Below are 22,080 nucleotides of genomic sequence, written 5' to 3'. Positions count from 1 at the left end.
AGTACTTCCTATAACATACAACTCAAATCATGGATTACAACAATTTAAAGGCATATTCATTACATTAATCTAGCCATGGTAGTTCTCACTGAACATGACCAAACTCTTTAAGTATGGCTGTGGTAGTTCGTTGTGACTAGACTGAGGGTGTATTACGTTATTTGTGAATCCGTAATCACGGTAGTTCATTACACTGACCACAACTGGACTTATAACAACAAATTGGGTATCACCCAATTGCTTTAACCTTTAATGCAACAACACCAGAAAATACAGAGAAAGAAATTAATTAATTTCTGTTATTGTGTCTATCTTACATATATAGATATACTTTCTGTGTAAAGGTATAAGTTTCTTTATGTTAGAAAATGAGGGGGTTAAAAGCATTAACAGTCTTTTGTTGATTGAGTGTAGTCAGGAAACCAGGGAGTGAAGGAAACAGAAGTGTTTTTGAATCCCTGAAGCCAGAACACTCCTTTTGAATTGATAGCTTCAGATGGTTTTTTCTGAAGTCTGTCACTGGCTGATTTCTTGGTTTCTGGATCTAAAGTTGTGGGTAAATACATTTTTTTTTCGTACTAATTACAGCAGTAATTTTCTTTGTTTGTATCTATGCATTGATACAGTGTACATTTAAGTGTTGTTCAAAATTAGTGAATGTTGAAATGAAAAGATGAGACTCATCTAACTTTAGGAGGCTAGATAAATCTCAAAGAGGGGAAATTATACCGGTAGATAGTTAATTCTGTTTTGTATGAAAGGGACAAATTATGTACTTTGAGGAAAGGGCAAGATGACCCAGGACTTGGAGATGTCTAAAGGATGATTAACCAATGAACTGCTAATCAGGAAAACCATTACACTGGCATTCTTGAGGGAAGACTTGTTTTTTAACTTTTAACCCTTATCTCCCTTGCTTCCGCTAGCTCAAGGCTTCCAGTCCCCCTGTTTTCTTTAAGGTTTCATTCTTTTCTTAGTTTAAGACTATACAAGGCTACCAGCCTCCCTATTTTCTTCAAAGTTTTCTTGTTTTCCCCACCTCAAGGCTACAAGCTGGTCTCTTGTGTAGAGGACAACACCCTCCCAGCCTGTACTTCCTAAAGAGTCTGTATACTTCCATCGTAACAGTCCAGTCGTGGGAGCCATCTCATCACATCTGTGTGATCCCAATAAGATTGTAGCTCTGCAACTGTATGCACATCTCTAACTCAGCTTGTTTATTCCCCATACTGCATGCATTAGTATACAAGCATTTAAGAGGGATATCTCAGCATGTTAGGTTCCTAGAAATTGTACGGGGGATTTCTCTATAATGGTGTTTTGTAGGTATTTTCTTGCTAATCTGCAAATGCTGGAGGTAACCATACTTAGTCCCCATTTTGTTGGTTTTGTGATTCCTCTCTATCACATTATCCCATACCCTTTGTTCAGCACCCTGTCTGTCACTCCCTCACAGTGCCACTGGTTACTCTCTCCCTCCTGCTTCATTCCTAGTTTAAAGTTTTTAAAGTCCTCCTTATGAGGTCAGCCATCCTACTGGCAAAAATGTCTTTGTCCCACTTAATGAGGTGGAACCCATCTCTCCCAAGCAGATTCTGATCCTTGAACAGAATGTTGTGGTCAAAGAACTCAAAATGCCCTCACCAGCACCAGTTCTGCAGCCACCAGGATCAGGGTGGTACCCAGGAACTTCTCAAAGGGCTGGAGTCCAGTGCAGGTCTGTTGTGCCACCAGGGTCTGAGACCTGGTGCTCACAGGCTGCCTGCAGGAGTCACACACCTTTGGAGATACACCAGCATCCCAGGTTTGTCTGAGAGACCCTGGCCCCACAGGTTAGTGTGAAGCAGTAAGCCCAGAACTAGAAGCAGGAGTGGAGGGGGCAAGAACGGGCACCTTGGCATGCTGTGAAGTGGAGAGTGCCCCCCTGGTGCTGGGAACCGACCCCTCCATGCAGGGGGTAGTGGCCTGGCTGTGTTCAACCCCCTGCTACTCTTATGGGGTCCCACAGTGGAGGAATGGGGATAGATGGGGATGAGCTGGGCCTCCAACTTGCCCCCAAGTCTGCTCATGTCCCAGAGAGGGGGAGAGAGGAGGAGGAAGAACAGAAAGAGAAGGAGAAAGAGGGACCAAGAGAGCTGCATGGTGCCCATAGCAAGGCCGCCGCACAGCATGAGAAGAAAGAACCCTGGGAGGGGTGGGGAGGGGAAAGGGCCTCATCTGGCACTACAGAGGACAGGCAGGTTCTTTTAGGGACCCTTGAGAATGAGGACTGGCCACGGAGTTGTGGATACAATTAGAGATTTATTATTGTATATAAACAATAATTATAGGTGTAGTTTGTTGTCTACTAACTATCGCATTTAGAGCAGCTTACATTTGCACAGAATTTCTAGAACTCTGAGTTATATAGACCTTTCTCTGACCTGAGCCCTCTGCAGATAGGGTTAAAATCTTGTTAATCAGCATGCAATACAACCGTAACCTAGAGTCAAACTTTTACTTAAAAGACCATTCCCCACTACCTGCCATTGGAGCTTTAGAGTGGCAGCACATGGCCAGGCATGATGTCAGAGCTGGGACAGGGGGAGGGCACCTCTGGCTGTGGTCCCCCTAGTCCACAACTCCTCCATCCCTGCCACGTGTTGCACAAGGCCTATTGCAGGGGGGCTGCACCCCCATTTCCAGAGAGCTTCCTCCACTCAGGACAGCTCAGGGCCACCTCTCTGCTTCCTCACTCCCCCACAGTGCTGTGGGGCTCTGGCACCTCCCAGGAGACAGCTTGGGGTTGCGCTGCAACCTGGCGCTCCCCTTCTCTCTTCAAAAGAGAATCACCTCTTTTGCCTGGCTGGTTATGCTGTGCTTAATGCATCCTAAAATGCAGTATACCCTCCTGGCTGCCATTGTAATCAGCATCCAGCTGTGGCTCAGCAGGGTGGCCTAGCCCCAGGGAGGCCTCATTACCAGGTCCCCTAGCCACTGCTCCTCTCTGGCTGTCCCCGGCACATCCCCTCACCCACAGTTTCTTTTCCCCTTCCCCAGGGGGTGCCCACCTTGGTGCAGAAGGCAGAACTGAAACCTCAGCTGAGGGGAAGTTTGAGACAGGACACCCTGATAACCTTCAAACACAATCCAGGCCAGGGTGCCTCCTCTGCCTCCAGTGGGGTGCCTGTTACCCACCCAAGCACAACCGGGACCCGGGTTCCCCGCTCCATGTCTGCATCTGGCTGCAGCAGGGTCACGGGGAAGGCCCGTATGGGGCTGCTGCAGGCTGAGCCCATGCACCCAACTCAGACACAGTCAGACGCAGGGAGACGAGGACAACAAACCCCTTCCCCTCCCTAGAGCTGCCCCATGGAGAAGTGGGGATGCTGTGATTGCCTGGCTGGCCCAGAAACTGCACTGATGATCCCACTTCCCCTGTGGCTTATCTCAGCATCACCCAGGGGATGTCCAGCCATGCTCACAGAATATTTCCATCTCTCCCGGCAGGGTCACTGGCACTGGGATCAGAGGAGAGCGTTTGGCTCCCTGTTCTTCAGGTTCAGCGGTCGGACTTCAGCCTGCATCATTTTCCAAGCACTGTGGAATGTTTCACTCCAGGCTCACTCTGTGTTCAGGGAACAAATTGCCCATATGTTCTGTTGGTGCTGAGACTGCAGCCTCCCAGTCCTGAGATGAGCCCTTGCCAAAGCTGAACGTTTCATCCATCTGTCCTAGCCCAGCAAACTATCAGGTGAGTCTCAATACAATCTTCTCCCGCACCAAGACCCCTCAACCCTGCAACACCAGCAGATGACTTTGGCTGTCATGGAAATTCAATCCTGCCCACAGCATTATGGTTCATAGGCATTGGCATAGCTGTGGTGGATGTGGCCACAAGCCAGTGGTATTTTCTTGTGACTCAGCTGGTTGACTCACACATGGGTGCCAGAAACCTTTCCTGTGAAACTTTCTGAGGAAGCTGCCTGTGAAACAAAACCTTTTGAAGCCTCATGTTCAAGTGGGTGACTGGGAGCATAAACTAAATTTCTTCTTACATATGTCTAAACTCCACTGTCTGATGAGAGGTTGACTTCCTTTTTCCCCTCATTCAGGAAGTTTGGGGACACTTTGCCCCTGTGTGCACAGTTGCTTTTTTCCATGAAATACTTAAGAACATGTTAGTATATGCACAAATAATTTCTAATTGTTATTATTGCTCTGGTATTTCCTGCAATTAGCACTGATAATTCAGTGGTGCCACACTCCCATTTCCATTTGCAGCTGGCCAAAACTTCTATGAGCCCACCAAAACCCAGAGGAAAGAAGTGTTCTTGATGAAAATATCAATGTTTAATTTCATTTCATACACATCTGTCACTCCCACAGATTACATCAATTTCAGTGTTACTCAATGCTTTCAAACATGGTTTGTGGCCAAGTGGTCTTAGTCTGCATGCCATAATTCAGGTTCAGCATAAATATTTCTGGAATATAGTTAATAAAGGCATTTTTGGGGAGAAAGAAAGAAAAAAAGAAAAAAAAAGGTAGTAGAAAGTTACAATAGAAGGACACTGCTTACTGCCTAAATATATTGTTATATCAGAACTAGTAGAAATTGCCACTGGGAACTGGTGTACCTTAAAAAGCTTCAGCAGGTGCATAGGCAGATCCATGAGGTAAGGGATCTTTATATATATATCTTTACATATAAGGAGCGAGAAGGTCTCAGACTTGTATGCCTGTCTATTTAGTAAATTGAAACAGGTCAGGACCTGCCCAGGTTTTCCCACTGGAGCTCCAAGTCAAGTCAATCTCACTTCTGGCAGTGCCCAGGGGTTTGTTGCAGCAGAACAAGGTAGAGATTTTATCTTCACGAGGGTGGTGAATCAAAAGGCATTTGTTTGCTGTCTCCTGGGCTAAGCTTCATTACTCACGATGGAGCTCCTGGGCTCTGATTCCTCCATCTTCTGGTATTTTCTGAAATGAGAGGGGGACAAACCTTTTGAGAGACCGAGTTCTTTGGTGCTACATTTCAGAGGCCTCCTGGATGCACAGCCAGCATCCAGTGAGGCTGGAGCAGGAGCTATGCTGCTGAATGCAGTGACCCCCTGGAGCCATTTCTTCCCCTCTTCTCCCAGTGCCACGCAGCAAGGCAGGAAGAGCCTCACCTACGTCTCCAGACCCAAAGCACCACGATGGCAGCCACAGTCACACCTGCCGAAAGAGCAGCCACAAGCCCCGAGATCAGCACAGCCTTCGAGTTCCCTGAGAAACACACAGAGCGGGTGACCATGAGCTTTATAACTTCCATCCATTACCCATGACTGTCTCGGGGTGTAGGACGGTGCATCATCCCCATCCCTAGAACCTACCCCAGGGGATGAGGAGGCTGCGAGTACCCAAGCTGCAGTGGCGTATACGGCAGGTGTAGCTGTGCCCATCGCCAGGGTTCACGGCCAGGATGCTGCGGAGCTGGTAGGTGAGGTCAGCGTTGGGCAAGATTGCACTAGTGGTAAGCGCCGGGCCTGGCAGCACCTCCTGGCCATCCCGCAGCCAGGCCACACTGATGGGCCGCGGGTAGAAGCCAGTGACATGGCAAACCAACAGGAGCTGGGCTGGGCCAGGTGCACGAGCGAAGACGGTGGCCACGGGTGGCTCTGGGTAAGGGTAAGAGCAAGGGTTAGAGAGAACCCCAGTGGGGGCATAACTTGGTCCCCGTAGTGGGGGGCTTTGGGGTGGGCTGTGTCTGAGTCGGGGCGGTCTCACCTTGTCTCGCCAGAGCTGCCTTCCCATACTGTAGTAACAACTCCATGTCATCAACACAGGTATCGTTGAAGAGGACTTGTACCAGCTCACTGAAGGCGGTGTAGTTCTGGAGAGTGGCCTGGACATACCGTGCCAGATCGGTGTCTTCATAGAGGATCCACTTGCCATGGTCCACATCATAGCTGAGGAAGTCCTGGCCATTGTAGCCCACATAGGCAAAGGCACGGGAGGTCCTGTTGGGGTATAGCTCACAGCCTGCCACGCACTGGACCACAAAAGGGTCTGGAAGGGCAGAGAGGAGAGAGATACGGTGTGAGGGGATGGGGGTGTGGTCAGTGTCTCGGGCACAGCACTGGGTTCTTCCCCACCTCCTGGACTCCAGTTCAGAGTGGAGATGCTGAGAACATGAGATACTCACAGGGCACATCTCTCTCACTAGCACCATCATTGATCAGGTGGCTGAACTTCTGCAGGTAGATTTTTATCATGTTCTCAATGGTGTCCCAGTCACTGCGGGGCAGGGCTGGGCGCACCCAGGGCTGATAGAAGTGGATACTCCAGGTGTGCTTGTCCAGAGCCCCAAGCTCTATGTCTTCCAGCAGGCCCAATCCCTCTGTCTCCACAGAGGATGTTTTGGAAAGTGGAAATCTGGAGCAGCCGGACGGTGAAGGACCCTGTGGGAGACCCTATGAGTCAGCAAGGGGAAGGGGAACACAGGGAGAGGCCTGGGGAAAGAAAAGGGATAGAGGGATGGATCCTCAAAGTCATAGGAACCTGTGCTCCCCTGCCTCCCCCCCAAGAACACTGTGGCCTTGGCAGCCCCATCTCCCACCCTCCACAATCCTTAGAGTTGGATGCATTCCAGTCAGGGAGGAGGTGTGTAGCCAGAGGACAAGCAGGGCTGCAGTGGCAAACACATGGAACGGGCAGGGAAAAAGGAGAAGCTCGCCTGTGAGGTCCACAGAAGGATAGAGGGGGTGACGAAGGACTCCCGCTTACCTTCTGGATCTGCCCATGTGCCAGGCAGGAGAAGGAGAAGGAGGAGGAAGAGAGGGTGATGCATGGTGAAAGTGGTGAGACCCTAAGTTTGCAGGTACCGCAGGAGGAGAAAGGGACTGAAGGAGCCAGGGCTGCACGCTTCTCGCCAAGGCAGCTCTACCCAGGAAGCTCCCGCTGTGCCAGCGTGTGCCTGGCACCCAATAGAACAAGCACTGAGGTTTTGGGGAGGGCCCCAAGGTTCCTTCCAAGGCGGGGCTAGGCTCTGGCACCCTGGCCCTGGGCTGTGAGAGTCGGGGGAATGTGGATGGGTGTGAGGCTACCCTACTTGCTGTAGGTAGGGTTCCCTATGGACATGGTGGCACCTCAATACCTAGAAGGTGCAGGTGGCCAGCTCCTCTTATCCACTGCTGGTGAGGGCTGGCGTCCAGCCTGGCTGTGGGCTGTGTTCACTGTCAGTGATGGGAATGTCTCTAGCTGCCATTTGCATCTGGAGCTATCGACCCTGCATGGCGCAGAAATCTCTATCCCACCTGTGCTGCCACCCCTGGAAATGAACTGTGCAGGTGTGCCATGATGTGACTATCTTTCCCATGGGGGACACAAACTCCATTTCAACAGCCCAGCATCGGGCCTTGGCTCTCCATTCTCCCAAGATGGGCACTGGCCCCATGCCTGTTTGTCACTGTCCCTGGATCCTGGGTGAGGCCCGGTGCAGAGGTACCCCACGAGGGGTGTGGAGGGGACAATGGTCCCCACTTGCTGTCCCGGCACCATTCCCCCTGCCACCTGACATTGGCTGAGCTCTGTCAGCTTGTGGGGAGCCCAGTACACCCGAGGCAGAAGGGCTGGGGCTAGGGACATGTTGGGGGTGGGCAGTGCAGGGGAAATCTCTGCTTCTCCGCTCCCCCACAGTGCTGTGGGGCTCTGACACCTCCCAGGAGACAGCTTGGAGTTGGGCTGCAACCTGGTGCTCCCTTCTCTTCCCACCATCTTCGGTGTCACCCACTGTCTCCCCTCCCAAGTGCCTCCAGGCCATAGAAATGGGAATTGCAGGAGCCACAGCCCTCATTCCATCTCCCCATGGTCACGTAGAATTTTTCCTTAGGTCTAGTCTGAATACTCTCCTAGCAGAGCTTTGTGCCATTCCTGTGTGGAACACCTGCCTCTCAGATTCCCCTCTTCATGAAGTTGTAGGTCACCTCTTTAGCCTTTTCTTCTCCAGACTAGACAAAGTGTCCCCAGCCTCTCCCCATAAGACCTACCTTTCATCCCTTTTACCAGCTTTCTTACCCTCCTCTGGATGCTTTCTAGGATCTTAATATCCCTTTGATATTGTGGAGTCCAGAACAGCACACAATATTCAATGTGAAGCCACACCAACTCTAAAAAGAGTGGGAGAATCACCTCTTTTGCCTGGTTGGCTATGCTGTGCTTAATGCATCCTAAAATGCAGTTTACCCTCCTGGCTGCCATTGTAATCAGCATCCAGCTGTGGCTCAGCAGGGTGGCCTGGCCCCAGGGAGGATGGTGGCAGGATGGGTAGGGCAGCACTGGGGCAAACTAGAAGAGGGTCCCCACTCAGATCAGGCACCAGTGCCAAAATCACCCACTGGGTACAGGTAGAACAGGGAAAGCACACCCGGCCTCATCACCAGGTCCCCTAGCCACTGCTCCTCTCTGGCTGTCCCCGGCACATCCCCTCACCCACAGTTTCTTTTCCCCTTCCCCGGGGATGCCCACGTTGGTGCAGAAGGCAGAACTGAAACCTCAGCTGAGGGGAAGTTTGAGACAGGACACCCTGATAACCTTCAAACACAATCCAGGCCAGGGTGCCTCCTCTGCCTTCAGTGGGGTGCCTGTTACCCACCCAAGCACAACCGGGACCCGGGTTCCCCGCTCCATGTCTGCATCTGGCTGCAGCAGGGTCACGGGGAAGGCCTGTACGGGGCTGCTGCAGGCTGAGCCCGCGCACCCAACTCAGACACAGTCAGACACAGAGAGATGAGGACAACAAACCCCTTCCCTTCCCTGGAGCTGCCCCATGGAGAAGTGGGGATGCTGTGATTGCCTGGCTGGCCCAGAAACTGCACTGACGATCCCACTTCCCCTGTGGCATCTCAGCATCACCCAGGGGATGTCCAGCCATGCTCACAGAATATTTCCATCTCTTCTGGTAGGGCCATTGGCACGGGGATCAGAGAAGAGAGTTTGGCTTCTGAGATAGGAGAGGGTAGCCTTGGGGAAGCCAGCAAAGGAAGGGTCATGGACGGACATTCATCCGTGCGGTCCTATCACGTGGCTGTTGGGCCTCACACTCCCCTCAGATGTCTGTCAGTCACTGCTGGCTGGGTAGCTGATACAGCAGCACCAGGTCCATTGCTTGTGGACGTTACTTTGAGTTCAGTAGTTGCAGGGTGTCTGATGGGGCGGTTTTGTATCTGGTTTTGCAGGTGCTCATGATTTTTTCAATTCCCTCTGAATTTTCCTCAAATGTATCTTACTAGTGTATTGGACCAGAAGTTCTGTGTTCTCTCCTCTCCTTATCAATCCTCGCTCTATTTGTCGTTATGTTTTCATTGCTTCTTTGTATTGACTTAGGAGTTGTGATACCATAAAAGCCAGTCAAAGAAACTAAATTTGGAGTTTTGGAAAGCAAGCATTCTTTAATCATTGTGCCAGACACACAGGGGATCGTTGTACGTAGTGTGCACACCGAGTTGTTCAAGCTACGGGGGTTATATGCAAGCAGAAGATACACTTTCATTAGATTTCAAAGAAGCAATTAATATATTCATGCCATTTCCCAGAACTCATTAAAATATGTAAATGTCCGTGACACATCCTCATTTGTTTCTACTGGTGGTCTTTTGGGGTCTTCTGGTGGCTGTTAGTAGTCTTCCTCACTGTGTTTGGTGGTTGAACCCAGTTCTTGTGCATGCTCAGGTCAACTTGTTCTTTCCTATCTTGCTGTTTCAACTTAGGCATACTTTCTAATCTAGTCATTTACACATCCAAGGACATATGCATACCATGACTTCCTCACCTAATGCTCTGACACACCTCCAGGCCTGGGTGATCTAGCCCTCACTTTGAGATAGAAGTCTGTATGTTTCTTAAAAATAAAGCTGACTAATTAGTGATTAAGGTAGCATCAGGATAAGGTAGCATCAGGGACACGAAGTTTCTAAACTTCCTTCTGTCTAACTAAACATAGTAAAGGTTTGACCTATCTGCTCATAAAATATTTCAGATTTGACTCCATTGCTCTATCAGGGAGAAAACCATGTGTCCTTTTGGCCTCAGTATCAACTATAACAGAGGTCACAACTGCTTCCTCTTTCCTATTTTCACATTGTTTTGCTTAGAAAATGAATTCTTCTGTGATGTGACTTCTATATCCAAATCTCCAAAATCTGACCGTGTGTTAGATCAAGAGGTGTATCAGCAGAGGAATAAAAAATCCTCACTCCTTGGTTAGCAGACTGGGGAAGGGCTATACATATTCCCTGGTCGGCATGGTTGTAAAACTCCTCAACAAATCCCTGGATTAGTTCCTCTGCAAGGTTTGGAGAATTATTGTGTCTACTACCCCTTTTCTCCTCTTAACTGATGGTGGGGAGGAAAAGAGGATTGTCCAATATAGAAATGACATGTGCATCCTAAAACTACTAGCAACCAACAAACAAAGGCTAACAAAGGCTAACCATTAGCATGTGTCCTGATAACACAGACACACTTGACAGGTGGAGATTGGTTTCTTCTCTTCTCTTCTCCCTGCAAGAAAAAAGAGGAAAACTTGGTCCTTTCTCAAACCCGTTTTTAAAAGGAAGGAATAATCCATCTTGTGTTGATTTTATGCTCTCTGGCATGGGCATCAGTGGCCAACAAGGCGTACTTATTGAGAGACGTTTTCAGTACTAGAGGAACCCTGCCCATCTTAGGGATTTCTACAGTACCAGTTGTCCAGGATAACATGACATTGGGCCAGATTCATTGTTCCCAGAGAGAAGAAGGTCAAGGAGAGAAAGGATTTAGCCATGGGCATCTATTTATTCCCCACTGGTCATTTATTCTGGATATCATACCCCAGAGCTGGTTTGTCCAGCCTGGATTGTGGGGTTTCAAGAACCATTTTAAGAGACTTCGTCTGACACCACTATTCCATTTGCCTGTGGATAACAGAGTATGGAACCCCCTCAGACTTTGCTCACTCTTGAAGCACAACGCAGTAAAGTGACAGTCCTTACAGATTGTATCAATTGTGGTTTTGGAAAACAGCTAATGGATTTGTGGGTGTCAAGTTTGCCTAAGAGATCTCTGACCTGATCCTCTTTGACCAAGGGAAAGTCCTCCTTTCTCCAGACTTCTTCCCTTGGTCTAAGGTCAGGACAGTCTTATCAGTGAAGACTGAAGCAAAGAAGGTATTCAGTAATTCTGCCTTCGTCCAGGGCACCCACCTCAGTAAGCAGGCAGGCCCACATTTTCCCTAGTCTACCTTTCTGCTACTGATATATTGAAGAAGCCCTTCTTGTTGTCCTTGACACCCCTTGCCAGACGTGACTCCAAGTGGGCCTCGGCCTTCCTCGTCACATCCCTGCATCCTCTGACAATGTCCCTATATTCTTCCCAAGTGGCCTGTCCCCTTTCCGTATTCTGTATACTTCCATCTTCCACTTGAGTCCTTCCAGGAGCTCCTTGCTCATCCAACCAAGTTTTCTGTCCCTTTGCTTGCCTTTTTGCTCATACGAATGCATAGATCTTGAGCTCAGAGGAAGTTATGTTTAAATACTGACCGCCTGTCTCGGACCTCCCTTTCCTTCTAGGGCCCTGACCCATGCTATTCCTCCAGGTAGGTCCCTGAAAAGGCCCAGGGTAACTCTCCTGAAGTCCAGGTTGCGATCCTACTTCTTTCCCTGCTTCCTCCTTGCACGATCCTGAAACTCCACCATCCCATGGTCACTGCAGCCAAGGCTGCCCTCAATCTTTACATCTCCAGCCAGCCTTTCTGTGTTTGTAAGCACAAGATCAAACAGCACACCTCTCCTCATTGGCTTTTCGACTGCCTGTGTCAAAAGTTATCATCAATGCTCTGCAGGAACCTCTTGGACTGTTTGCACCTAGCTCTATGGTCTTTCCAGCAGACTTCAGGGTGGTTGAAATCCCCCATGAGAACTGGGGCCTGTGATTGTGAGGCTACTTTCCATCAGTCTGTAGAAGGCTTCAACTACTTTCTCTTCCCGATCAGGTGGCCTGTAGCAAAATCCCACAACAGTGTCAGCCATGGTAGCCTGCCCTTTAATCCTTACCCATAAACTCATCAACTCGCTCTTCATCCACCCCTAGGCAGAGCTCAGTGCATTCCAGTTGCTCTCTCACATAGAGTGCAACATCCCCTAACCTCACCTTCCCGGCCTGTCTTTCCTAAAAAGCACGTAGCCCTCCATGACAGCATTCCAGTCATATGAGCTATCACACCACGTTTCTGTAATTGCAATGAGATCATAGCCTTATGACCTCACACAGATCTCCAATTCGTCCTGTTTATTCCCCATGCTTTGTGCATTGCTTGTGTAAGCATTTCAGGGAGGTGATCAAGCCTACAGGTTTCCCAGGGTGGGTGCAAGAGGATCCTTCCACAGTCATGTTCTGCACTCACTTCCCTGGCTGCATGCACCTGCTGGAGGCATCCTGACTTGAGCCACTTATTGCTGCCTTCTCTGTCCCTGTAATTTCCCCTTCCCCTGTCTCTCCCAGTTTAAAGCCCTCCTTAACCAGGTTGGCTTACCTGTTAGCAAAGACACACGTACCCCTCCTAGTGAGGTGGATCCATCTCTCCCCATCAGTTCTTGATCTTCAGACAGGGTTCCATGGTCGTAGAAGCCAAATCCCTGTTGCCATTACAAGCGGCACAGCCAGTTGTTAACTTGGAATATGTGTCTTGTGCTTTCACTTTCTCCAAATCTACCATGTTCTTATACCTAATACTGAGTCATGAGCAGTTCCAACATCCAACCAGATAGGGTTCCCATGAAATAGCACTAAAATGAGAAGCCTTTTCATATACCTCAAATTCCTGGGCAGCCCTTTCACAGCCCTAATCACAACAGTAGTCTTTGCTTTATTATCCTTTATCATCCAAAGTGCCACGTCCTGAACTTTGTCCACAACAACCCAATGCAGTGCTACAGGCTTGGGGCAGAGTGGCTGGAAAGCTGTGCAGAGGAAAAGGATCTGGGGGTGTCAGTCAATGCTCACCTGAACATGAGCCAGCAGTGTGCCCAGGTGGCCAAGAAGGCCAACACCATCCTGGTTTTTATCAGGAATAGTGCAGTCAGCAGGGCCAGGGAGGTGATTGTCCCCCTGTACTCTGCTCTGGTGAGGCCGCACCTCGAGTACTGTGTTCAGCTTTGGGCCCCTCACTACAAGAAGCACATCAAGGCCCTGGAGCATGTCCAGAGAAGGGCTCCGAAGCTTGGTGAAGGGCCTGGAACACAAGTTTTGTGAGGAGCGGCTGAGAGAACTGGGGTTGTTTACTCTGGAGTAGAGGAGGCTCAGGGAGACCTTATTGCTCTCTACAACTCCCTGAAAGGAAGGTGTGGGAGCCGGGGGTTCAGCCTCTTCTCAAAGGTAACTAGTGATAGAACTAGAGGGAATGGCTTCAAGTTGTGCCAGGGGAGGTTTAGATTAGAAATGAGGAGACATTTCTTCTCAGAAGCAGTAGTCAGGCATTGGAATGGGTTGCTCAGGGAGGTGGTGGAGTCACCATCCGTGGGGGTGTTTAAGGAGAGACTGGACGTGGTGCTTAGGGATATGGTTTAGGGGGTGACATTGGTAGTAGGGTGATGGTTGGACCTGATAATCTTGAAGGTCCTTTCCAACCTTAATGATTCTATGGTTCTATGATTCTAACCTCTGCCTAAGCTTAAACATGGAGAACACTCCAGGTCAAAAACACACCCTAGCTAGGGCTCCCATGAAATACAGATTATAATGGAAAACTTTTGGCAGCCCTCAACTTCCTTTGGCAGCCTTTACACAATCCTACTCACAGCAGGATCCTTCACTCTCTCTCCAAACCGTAACCCAACCTCTCTCTCCAAACCCTAACCCAAACCCTAACAATAACCCTAACTCAACATCAACCCCGTCTAAGTCTCTCATGAAATAGTGCTCACAACAGAAAGCCATTTGGTAGCCCTCAACATCCTTTTACAACCTTTACACAACTTTGTTATCCATAGGTTCATGCCCGGTGCGCCTCACCAATATACACACAGAATCAGAATCCACACAAAGGTCTTTTAATTAAATATTTAATTACATAATGCTGCAGGTACTTGGCAATCTTTCACAAAGCAAGCACACTTCTGACTTGAATCACCATTATTTATACAAAGCAAATTTGTGAAACTACCTCTCTGGCTACTTTTGATTGGCTGTCTTGGCTCGCCCAACTTATCTCTACTGAGTTTGCGCATTGCAGATGGCCAGTGGGGGAGGGGACAGGGACATAACAAATTCCATATTTGTATACACTAGCATTTGGTGGGTATGATTTTTAATATGTAATGACCCTTAATGAGCAAAAGTTTACCATAGGTCAGTCTGGAATCTTCCTGCAGCTGTTTTTTTCTTCCTTCTTGTTGTTTAGCTTTCATCCCTTCGTAGTGGTTTTACATTGCTAGGCAGCTGAACTCCACCACAACCACTCTATTACTCCTCCTCCTCAGAAGAGGAAGGGAAGAAGAAAAGGAAAAAAACAACTCACGGGTTGAGATAAGGATAATTTAATTAAAGGAAAATAATTATTAATGGTAAATTATTATTAATTAAATAATTTAACTAAAGGGAAAAGGAAAGGGGAAAAGGAAGAAGAAGAAAAAAAAAAAAAGCCATGTGGAAGCACAGAGAGAGAGGAAAGAAATTACTCTCTACTTCCCACCACCACGTGATGTTTGACCATGTGGGGGGACGACACACTACTCTACATTGTCGAAACATGTTTCTCTCTTTTCCAAAACCAGAAATGACTACAGTTTATGCTGACATTTAGAATTTAAAAAAAAAAAAAAACGTATCCTATCCAGTGGATACAGCCTTCATTGGCATCCCGTTTAACATAATAAAGAGATACTTGTGTATCTGATAGGTGAAAGGGTGTGAGATGGTGTGCTGAGATTTTTGGAAAACTTGTGCCACGTTCTTATGGAAAATTCTTAAACTTCAGAGAGAAAAGAGAATTCTGTAGTATTAAATACTGACAGGCTAGTTGAACCAGTCTGCTTGCATCTCACTTTGCACCCGACTAGCAAGGGGGTGGTGGTTGGGTTCAGGAATACAAGTTATGTAAAGGTTCATCAGTAGCATAGCATTTTTTTTAAACTATGTTAGGGAGACATGCTAAACAAGGCCTTTACCAAGATATTTTGGCTACGTGTGCTGCAGCCTGTATCAAATAACTTGATCTTTCTACTGCCACTTACATGTGTAGGTCTTCAAAGCAGCAGCTTTCTGTGGAGCAAATTAGTGCCTTTGACTAATGTTTCAAATCTAAAAGGCATTACGATTACGTATTATGAATATAGATAAAGTATTTTGAATTTGCTGCTTATTTATAGGCAAAACTGGGATGTAACTTTGTTTTTGTCTCATATCTTAGTTTGTTCTTCTGGAAGTAATATCTGCTGTATAGTGCCAGTACAAGAATTTCAGTAATTTGCTTTTTTCCTTTTTGTACTCACAACTGTTATACTTGGTATTGTTTGCAGTGTCCTATTACCATGACTTCTAGCTCAAACTCAGTCTTTAAGAGGCTCAGACTTATGTCTTAGCAAATTCTTGTCATTTTCGAAGTAGCCTTTCAGAAAGATGCAGGTATTCAGCTGCAAACTCTATATTAACAAGGTTTGTTTGTCTCTTGCAGAGTCATTGTTCAACAGGAGAGTGGAGAAGTCCAAAGAACTCTTTTTTACAACCCTAGGCTGGCACCACTGCAATCTGAGTCTGCTGAGAGAAGAGAATGGGGAGAAACAAGCCATGGAAAGGCTACTGTAAGAAAATTATAGAAAAAGGAATTTGCATATCTTAAGTAACAATTCCTGAAGCCCTCCTGTTCCACCAGCTTTCAGTGGGACTTGATCTGTGGACAACACAAAGAACTAATTTGCATTAAGAAAGCAACGTTTTTACAGTATGTTTTGATTGCTTTCTTGCCTGTGGTTTTATACGTTGAAACAGAGGACCAGAGAGTTGACTCTCTGAAATTAACTTCTGAAAGGTGACTTCAATTAAACGCTGCTCTGTATCATCCTCACCACAATTTGTTGTTGTTGTGTTTTTTTACAGCTCTGCTAATCACAACCACCTGATGGCACTGCTTCAGCAAATTCTGTACAATGAGTCTCTGTCCCTGTCATGGAGGGATATCCTTGTACCTGTGGTCTGTCAGGTAGTTCAAACTGTACGTCCTGACGTCAAGAACAGAGATGATGACATGGATATCTGTCAGCCACATCAAAAGAATAAGCTTCAGACAGTGGATGTAAGGAAAGACAAAGAATGCACATGCTGGCAGCACCTGCTATTTGAAGAGAAGGGTCATCCCCACTACCCTCAGCATGTTCAGTGGTGTAATTGGCCAACATGGCCTTTGGATAATGCGGATTTCTAGGAAAGTTGTAAAGAAAGAACTTGTATCCTGGGAAAGGATTAAGTGCTTTATATAATGCTCTGGAGCTGACCTCTTCTTTCAGGCTGTAGGATGCAGAAGGTAGGGAAGAGCAACACTTCTGTAATGACTCGAATTCTTTTTTAGCTTCTGCGTGTTTTATGCTTGGATTGGAGAGGTATGCTGGATAAGTAACCTTCAGGACTCTGTGTATCAATCTATTGCCCTGTAACTCCCTGCTATGGAGGATTTAACTTTTCCCATGCTAATTACAACTACTTTTTTTGGAGGAAAACTTGATTGTTATGGAATGGTACTTTCAGGTCTACCACATGTCCCACAGATGACTGCTGAACTGTAAGGCTGGAGCTGTGGCATGAAGAGTTTCTTCTGAGACCTCTGAGGAAGCAGTGTCACTGAGGTTCACAGGCTCAGGCTTATTTTTGCTTGGCAGAAGTTTGTCTTGAGAGGCTTCTTTCATTTGGGAAGCAAGTTAAGATATGAGCAGAGCCTTATGTTACTTATGACAATTCTTTAGCATCTCTTGAGGCAGCAACAACTGATGCTTCCTGTCCTGAAGCCTAGTTTCAAAAAGTAGATGTTCAGATGTGAAAACTCTCATAGGGATTTTATATGTCAGTAACAGAAACACACTCTGAAACATGTCATTAGGAACCTGATTCATGTTTGTTACTCCTGTGACTGATTGTGACTGTAGGAAGACCAGTCAACTTTTTGTGTTCAAATAGTAAGTAGAGGTTTGTTTATTCTCTTTTGTCATTACAACTCTTGTTCATTATTAGTGAAAACAGTATGTGCAAAGGCATATGCTCCCAACGGCCTGCAGAACTTCTGTTCCCTTATTGTCTTCCAGTGTGTACTTGAATTTGCAAATCTGTATTTGTTGGAGGAGCTTGGAGATCCTGGAACTTAATACTTGCTTTCATGTTGTTGTCTCTAGTTTGCCAGACTTTAAGGAAAAGAGTTGTGTGTCCAGCATGACAGCACCTGATCTTTCATCTGATAATTGAGGGTATAGAGGAAGCTTGCACAGTAGTCACAATAGCTATTCTGTTAGGTTTACAGCATTTAGAAGTTATGGGAATGTGTAACAGTTCTAAGTGTTTGACTTCTTTTGCTCTGTTAGATTCCTGGTGGAAAGAATCTTGACTCCATGGGATGAATGGATTTGTTTGCACCAAGAACGTTGCACACAGAAAGGTAATGCAGACTGGATTGATCAAGTGCTGGCTGTAGCGCACGCTGAGGAAACGAATGTGTGCTAGAGGCTTCTCTCACCAATCTGGAGATGTATGAGCTTTTTCCAGTTTGCTGAGCTCCTGAATAAGAATGTATTATAATGTGTTTCTTTTCAAAGCTGTTTTCTTTTAGCTCAGAGATTCTAGTGAAGGGAGGAGAAAAAGCTTCCCTTATGCATGTATAGCAAAATATCATTTCCACCCCTATCATTCCAGAAGGTACCTAATGATTACCCCAAGGTTTAGCCAGAAAAAAAAAAAAAAAAAAAAAAAAAAGACCTTTATGGTCATGATCTTTGTGACAGAATAATAAAGTGAACCTTTAAATAAAGCTGGAGGTCAAAATAGAAGTGATCTGGATGGAGGTTCCAAGGTATGTTAAGCTTTAGTGTAGCTTAATGTAGCTGGGGGGGACTGCAGAAACTTCCAACGCTTCACTCTTGCTGGACAGTAGCTGTGAAATTCCAAGAACTGGGTGTAACATAACAAAGAAGAATGTATAGTTCACAGAATCACAGAATGGTCTGAGTTGGAAGGGACCTCAAGATCATCTAGTTCCAACCACCCTACCACAGGCAGGGACGCCACCCGCTAGATCAGATTGCTCAGGGCCTCATCTAACCTGGTCTTGAACACCTCCAGGGATGGGGCATCCACAACCTCTCTGGTCAACCTGTTCCAGTGCCTCACCACCCTCTGAGTAAAGAATTTCCTCCTATCCTCGAATCTAAATCTCCCCTCTTTTAGTTTAAAACCATTCCCCCTTGTCCTGTCATTATCTGATTTAGCAAAGAGCTGCTCCCCATCTTTTTTATAAGTCCCCTTTAAGTACTGACAGGTTACAATGGAGTCACGCCAGAGCCTTCTCTTCTGTAGGCTGAACAGCCCCAGCTCTCTCAGCCTTTCTTTGTAGGAGAGGTGCTCCAGCCCCTTGATCATCTTTGTAGCCCTATAATTAGTGGGGAGAGTAACTGAGACACTTCTGTTTAAATACTGTCACAGGTAGTTTGGTATTTTTTTTTGTTTTTTTTTTGTTTGTTTGTTTGTTTGTTTGTTTTTTCCCATTTACTTTTCCCTTCCAACTGTCTGTCTTTTAGGTATTTTGTTTATTTCCTATATGAACTCTTGCAGAAAAAAATCCCAAAATTCTTCTGCCGAAGTGCTCAATTGAGTACCTCTACTGAAAGAAAAAAAGTTTACCTGCATAGACCCTATAGTACTTCAGGTACGAATACTACAGAAATTCTAGTTTAGTTGGAAAGGTCAGCTTCTATTGGATGACCGACTGCTTTTGTGGTACCTTTCTTTTGCCCAGAACTTTTAAACTTGACTGATGTGAGCCACAATAACATAACTGAAAATACCTGGCTTGGGAAGCTGTATTGTCCCTCTAAGAGTGTAGCCCAGGCATTCTTACAGGGTTGCAGCCCTGCTTTCTCTGTCTGTGCATGGTAATAGAAGTGGGGAGATAGTGAAATGAAGCCAGAAGGTGGGGATGGCTGGAAGGGCAATTTTGCAGTGCACAGCATTTGCGATCCTACTCCGGAAGCACTGTCCCGAAGTACAGATTTAGGGACTGAGGCTCTCTGTATGATGCAGGGAGTTGGAGAGACAGAGCAGTTGTATACTCCGAGTGAATGGAAGCATCTGTGAGTGCCAGCACTCAACATGAGTGTATATCTGAAGGTAGAGAACATAATATTGCAAACAGCTTTTATTTAGGATGCTCTAATTACAGTATCATTTGAACATAAAAGACTTTTTTTGTGTGTTAGGATGTAAGGCGCATATAGATATTTCATTAAGATATTTGAGCTTCATATGGTGGAATGAAGTATTGCTTTGTGAGAAGAAATGATCCAGGTTACTGAGAATAGAGCTGCTGTCTCTGGACTCCATACACAAAGATTTCTGTTGAGTGGTGTGATTGTGCATATATAAAAATGTTTGGATACTGCAACTTTCTTATTCCATATATAGTATGGAGTACTATAACAGTAACTTTCTTCTTTCTTTCAAATAGTATCTTTCTTCTTCACCAAGTGATTTTGAAAAGAAAGATCGCAATATCCACTGAAGTAGAAACTGAACCTTCTTATAAAGCCAGTAAAGGAAGTAAGAAACATATTTACTATTACCCTGAGCTGGAGCTGCTGAGATGGTAATTATATATATTTTTTTCTCTTTCGGTTGGTATTTACTCGTTTGTTTAGCCAGATTGCACAAAACTCATCTGCTAATTCCTGAAAAGTAAGCTTATTTCTACTTTACGGTTGTTTCTGTCTAGGGTAAGGGGGCAGAAGCCAGAAAAATATTTTTGACTCGTGTTTTAGCAAAAAGGCTAGTTTGGAAAAACTAGATATGCTTCCAGGTGGCAAGAGCTTTGTTCTCCGTGTTAATGACCAACTTTTTATGCCCTGCTACGAGTTTCAGTACATTTTTGAAGAGACTTTCCACTATTATCTTTGCAGTTTATGTGCAAAACAAATCAAAAGGTTAAATTTAAGTATTACTTTTCTTTTTTATTCAGGAGCACCAGCTATGTAGCAAGTGAACAGGGAGATCTTTTGACAGAACATGAATCCAGGGGAGAAACAATTTTCCGAGAATATCTGACACACCAAGGGACAGTAGTAAAGCCCTATAGCTGGCAGACACAGAACCAAATATGTGCTGTGTGTCCTACCACATGTGGACAGATGAAGAAGCAAGAGTCCTTTACGCAGAATTTCACCAGGCCTTTGGATTCCCAACCATCTTCTCTTCTACGAGCTGCGGAGCTTCTCAGGCACAGTAGTCCAAAAAGGCCATTCTACGAACTGTACAGACCAAGACAGCCACCCAGAATCTATGCTCTTCGAGGTGGATGGTTATCTGGATTCACTGACACGTGCCCACGAAAACACGGGACACATCATCGTCTACTCAAATTACCCTTCTTGTAATGAGGCTTACCACTGCTGCGTAAGAAAGATCAATCACTTCTTGCTAAAGTACCCCAAAGTCGCACTCTGCCTCTGTTTCTCTCAGCTTCATCATGCCGAGGACAGCTTTGCCACCGCTGCATGGGCACTGCCAAGCTCTGTGGAGCCTTTCCGGTCTGCGGCCTCAGGTGACACTGCCCCCACTGCCGGCGGGGGACGTGGTGTCACCTCCTTTCCAGTTTCATCTACAGCATCCCTGGGTCAACGCTTTATCAGCCAGCTACACCACCAGGAACCTCAACAGATCAACATAATCCACATCAAATCAACAACTTAACAGTAACAGAACCGTATTTTAGGAAAGCATGTCCACAAGCAATGCAGGGAAAGCCTGCTGTGCAGCAAAACTTAAAGACCTTTTCTTTTTCTAGCCCTGCCTTCCAAAAGCCTTTACAAGTGATGAAAGGCAGTCTGCCACCTCTGATGTCTCAAAGCCACTTGGTGCTTTTCCCACGCATGTTTCTGCCCTCTCAGAGGGAACATCTATACCCCAGATCTAAAAATATTGTACGGCATTTAAAAATGCCAAATGAATTATTCAATGAAACTAGTAATTATGAAACATTTCCAAGCAGCAGACACCTATGCTGAAGATAACAGAATTCAAACCACTTTAAGGTCAGAAAACCTGGATTGAAAATGGAAAAAAAAATGCTAAAGTCACTTCTCAGGAAAGTTAATCCATAGAACCGTGGACCTCAAATCAGTAATTACAAAGACAACACCCTTTTATTTTAGACTTACACCTCTCCAATATAAACCTACTGCAGTACTAACAGAACCTCAGTATCTTCTGGTTACCTCCTACAATCAATTTATTGTTCTCCAGCTAACATCTGCTGGAAAACAGCATGTGCACAAAGGCCACCACTGCAGTCTCTGCCTGGGGCCTCACAGCTGAGGTGGCTTTGGTGGAAGGTACGGAGCAGCCTCAACTCCTCCGCCAGCAGGAGGGTGGGTCCGCAGGGGAGATGCCTCTTCCTACACCTGGCTCCTTAATAACAGTTTGTACACGTAGCAGTGGTATGTATGGCTTTTCTAGGGCTGCCACATGCATTCAGAGGAACTTCACGAAGTTGTGTCACTTCTACTAAGAAATATCCGATAGGGTAAGGTAGGTAACAGAGATCTACACAGAGATCTACACATGGTTTACATAGGAAAAAACAGATTCCTGTCACTTATAGGGGAAGAAAGTCAAATTAAACGCTGGAGCAGCACTTTGGCTTCGTGGTGCGACATGTCTGTTACTGAAGCCCGACAGAGCGGGACAGCTGGAGCCAGAAGAGCCCCGCTCCCCACGAGGGCTCTGGGGCACCACCACCGAGCCCCGCACTCCCCTCACGGCTGACGCGGGTGCGCCCGGGGGCGGGAAGCCGGCCCCGCCTCCGCCCGCCTCCGGGCTCCCACCCGCCCTCAGCGC

At 46.6% G+C, this 22,080-nt stretch overlaps 2 protein-coding genes and 1 long non-coding RNA gene across 3 annotated transcripts; 2 read left to right on the top strand and 1 right to left on the bottom strand.

The window, feature by feature from the left end:
• Positions 1-473: 473 nt before the first annotated feature.
• LOC121074131 lies at positions 474-16,129 on the top strand. Its single transcript, XR_005822149.1, has 3 exons — positions 474-556; positions 3,490-3,733; positions 15,671-16,129. It is a non-coding gene; the product is annotated as an uncharacterized LOC121074131 (long non-coding RNA).
• On the bottom strand, positions 4,311-6,995 carry LOC121074130 (T-cell surface glycoprotein CD1b-3-like). The gene is made up of 6 exons (XM_040565826.1): positions 6,748-6,995; positions 6,167-6,422; positions 5,749-6,030; positions 5,355-5,639; positions 5,151-5,247; positions 4,311-4,959 (listed from the first exon to the last, which is right to left on the bottom strand). Exons 2-6 carry the CDS (start codon positions 6,234-6,236, stop codon positions 4,899-4,901), a joined length of 795 nt encoding a protein of 264 aa, XP_040421760.1. The 5' UTR covers positions 6,237-6,422; positions 6,748-6,995; the 3' UTR covers positions 4,311-4,898.
• A 3,020-nt stretch (positions 16,130-19,149) lies between the features above and the next one.
• Positions 19,150-22,055, top strand: APOBEC4 (apolipoprotein B mRNA editing enzyme catalytic polypeptide like 4). The gene is given in 6 exon segments (XM_040565737.1): positions 19,150-19,322; positions 20,204-20,352; positions 20,355-20,423; positions 20,426-20,742; positions 20,744-20,809; positions 20,811-22,055. Coding segments are annotated over 6 exon segments (1,212 nt in total). The 3' UTR covers positions 21,249-22,055.
• Positions 22,056-22,080: the final 25 nt, after the last annotated feature.

The sequence above is a fragment of the Cygnus olor genome, chromosome 8, assembly GCF_009769625.2.
Source record: "Cygnus olor isolate bCygOlo1 chromosome 8, bCygOlo1.pri.v2, whole genome shotgun sequence".
NCBI classification, from domain to species: Eukaryota; Metazoa; Chordata; class Aves; order Anseriformes; family Anatidae; genus Cygnus; species Cygnus olor.
This window is presented reverse-complemented; position numbering and strand designations above follow the sequence as displayed.

Bases quoted from the DNA above. Each gene is read 5' to 3' on its own strand.
- LOC121074130 (XM_040565826.1), bottom strand. From the start codon at position 6,236: ATGATAAAAATCTACCTGCAGAAGTTCAGCCACCTGATCAATGATGGT. The intron at 6,031-6,166 runs GTGAGTATCTCA...CTGCCCTTCCAG, and splicing joins TAGTGAGAGAGATGTGCCCT to ACCCTTTTGTGGTCCAGTGC. The intron at 4,960-5,150 runs GTGAGGCTCTTC...CTCTCATTTCAG, and splicing joins CTTTGGGTCTGGAGACGTAG to AAAATACCAGAAGATGGAGG.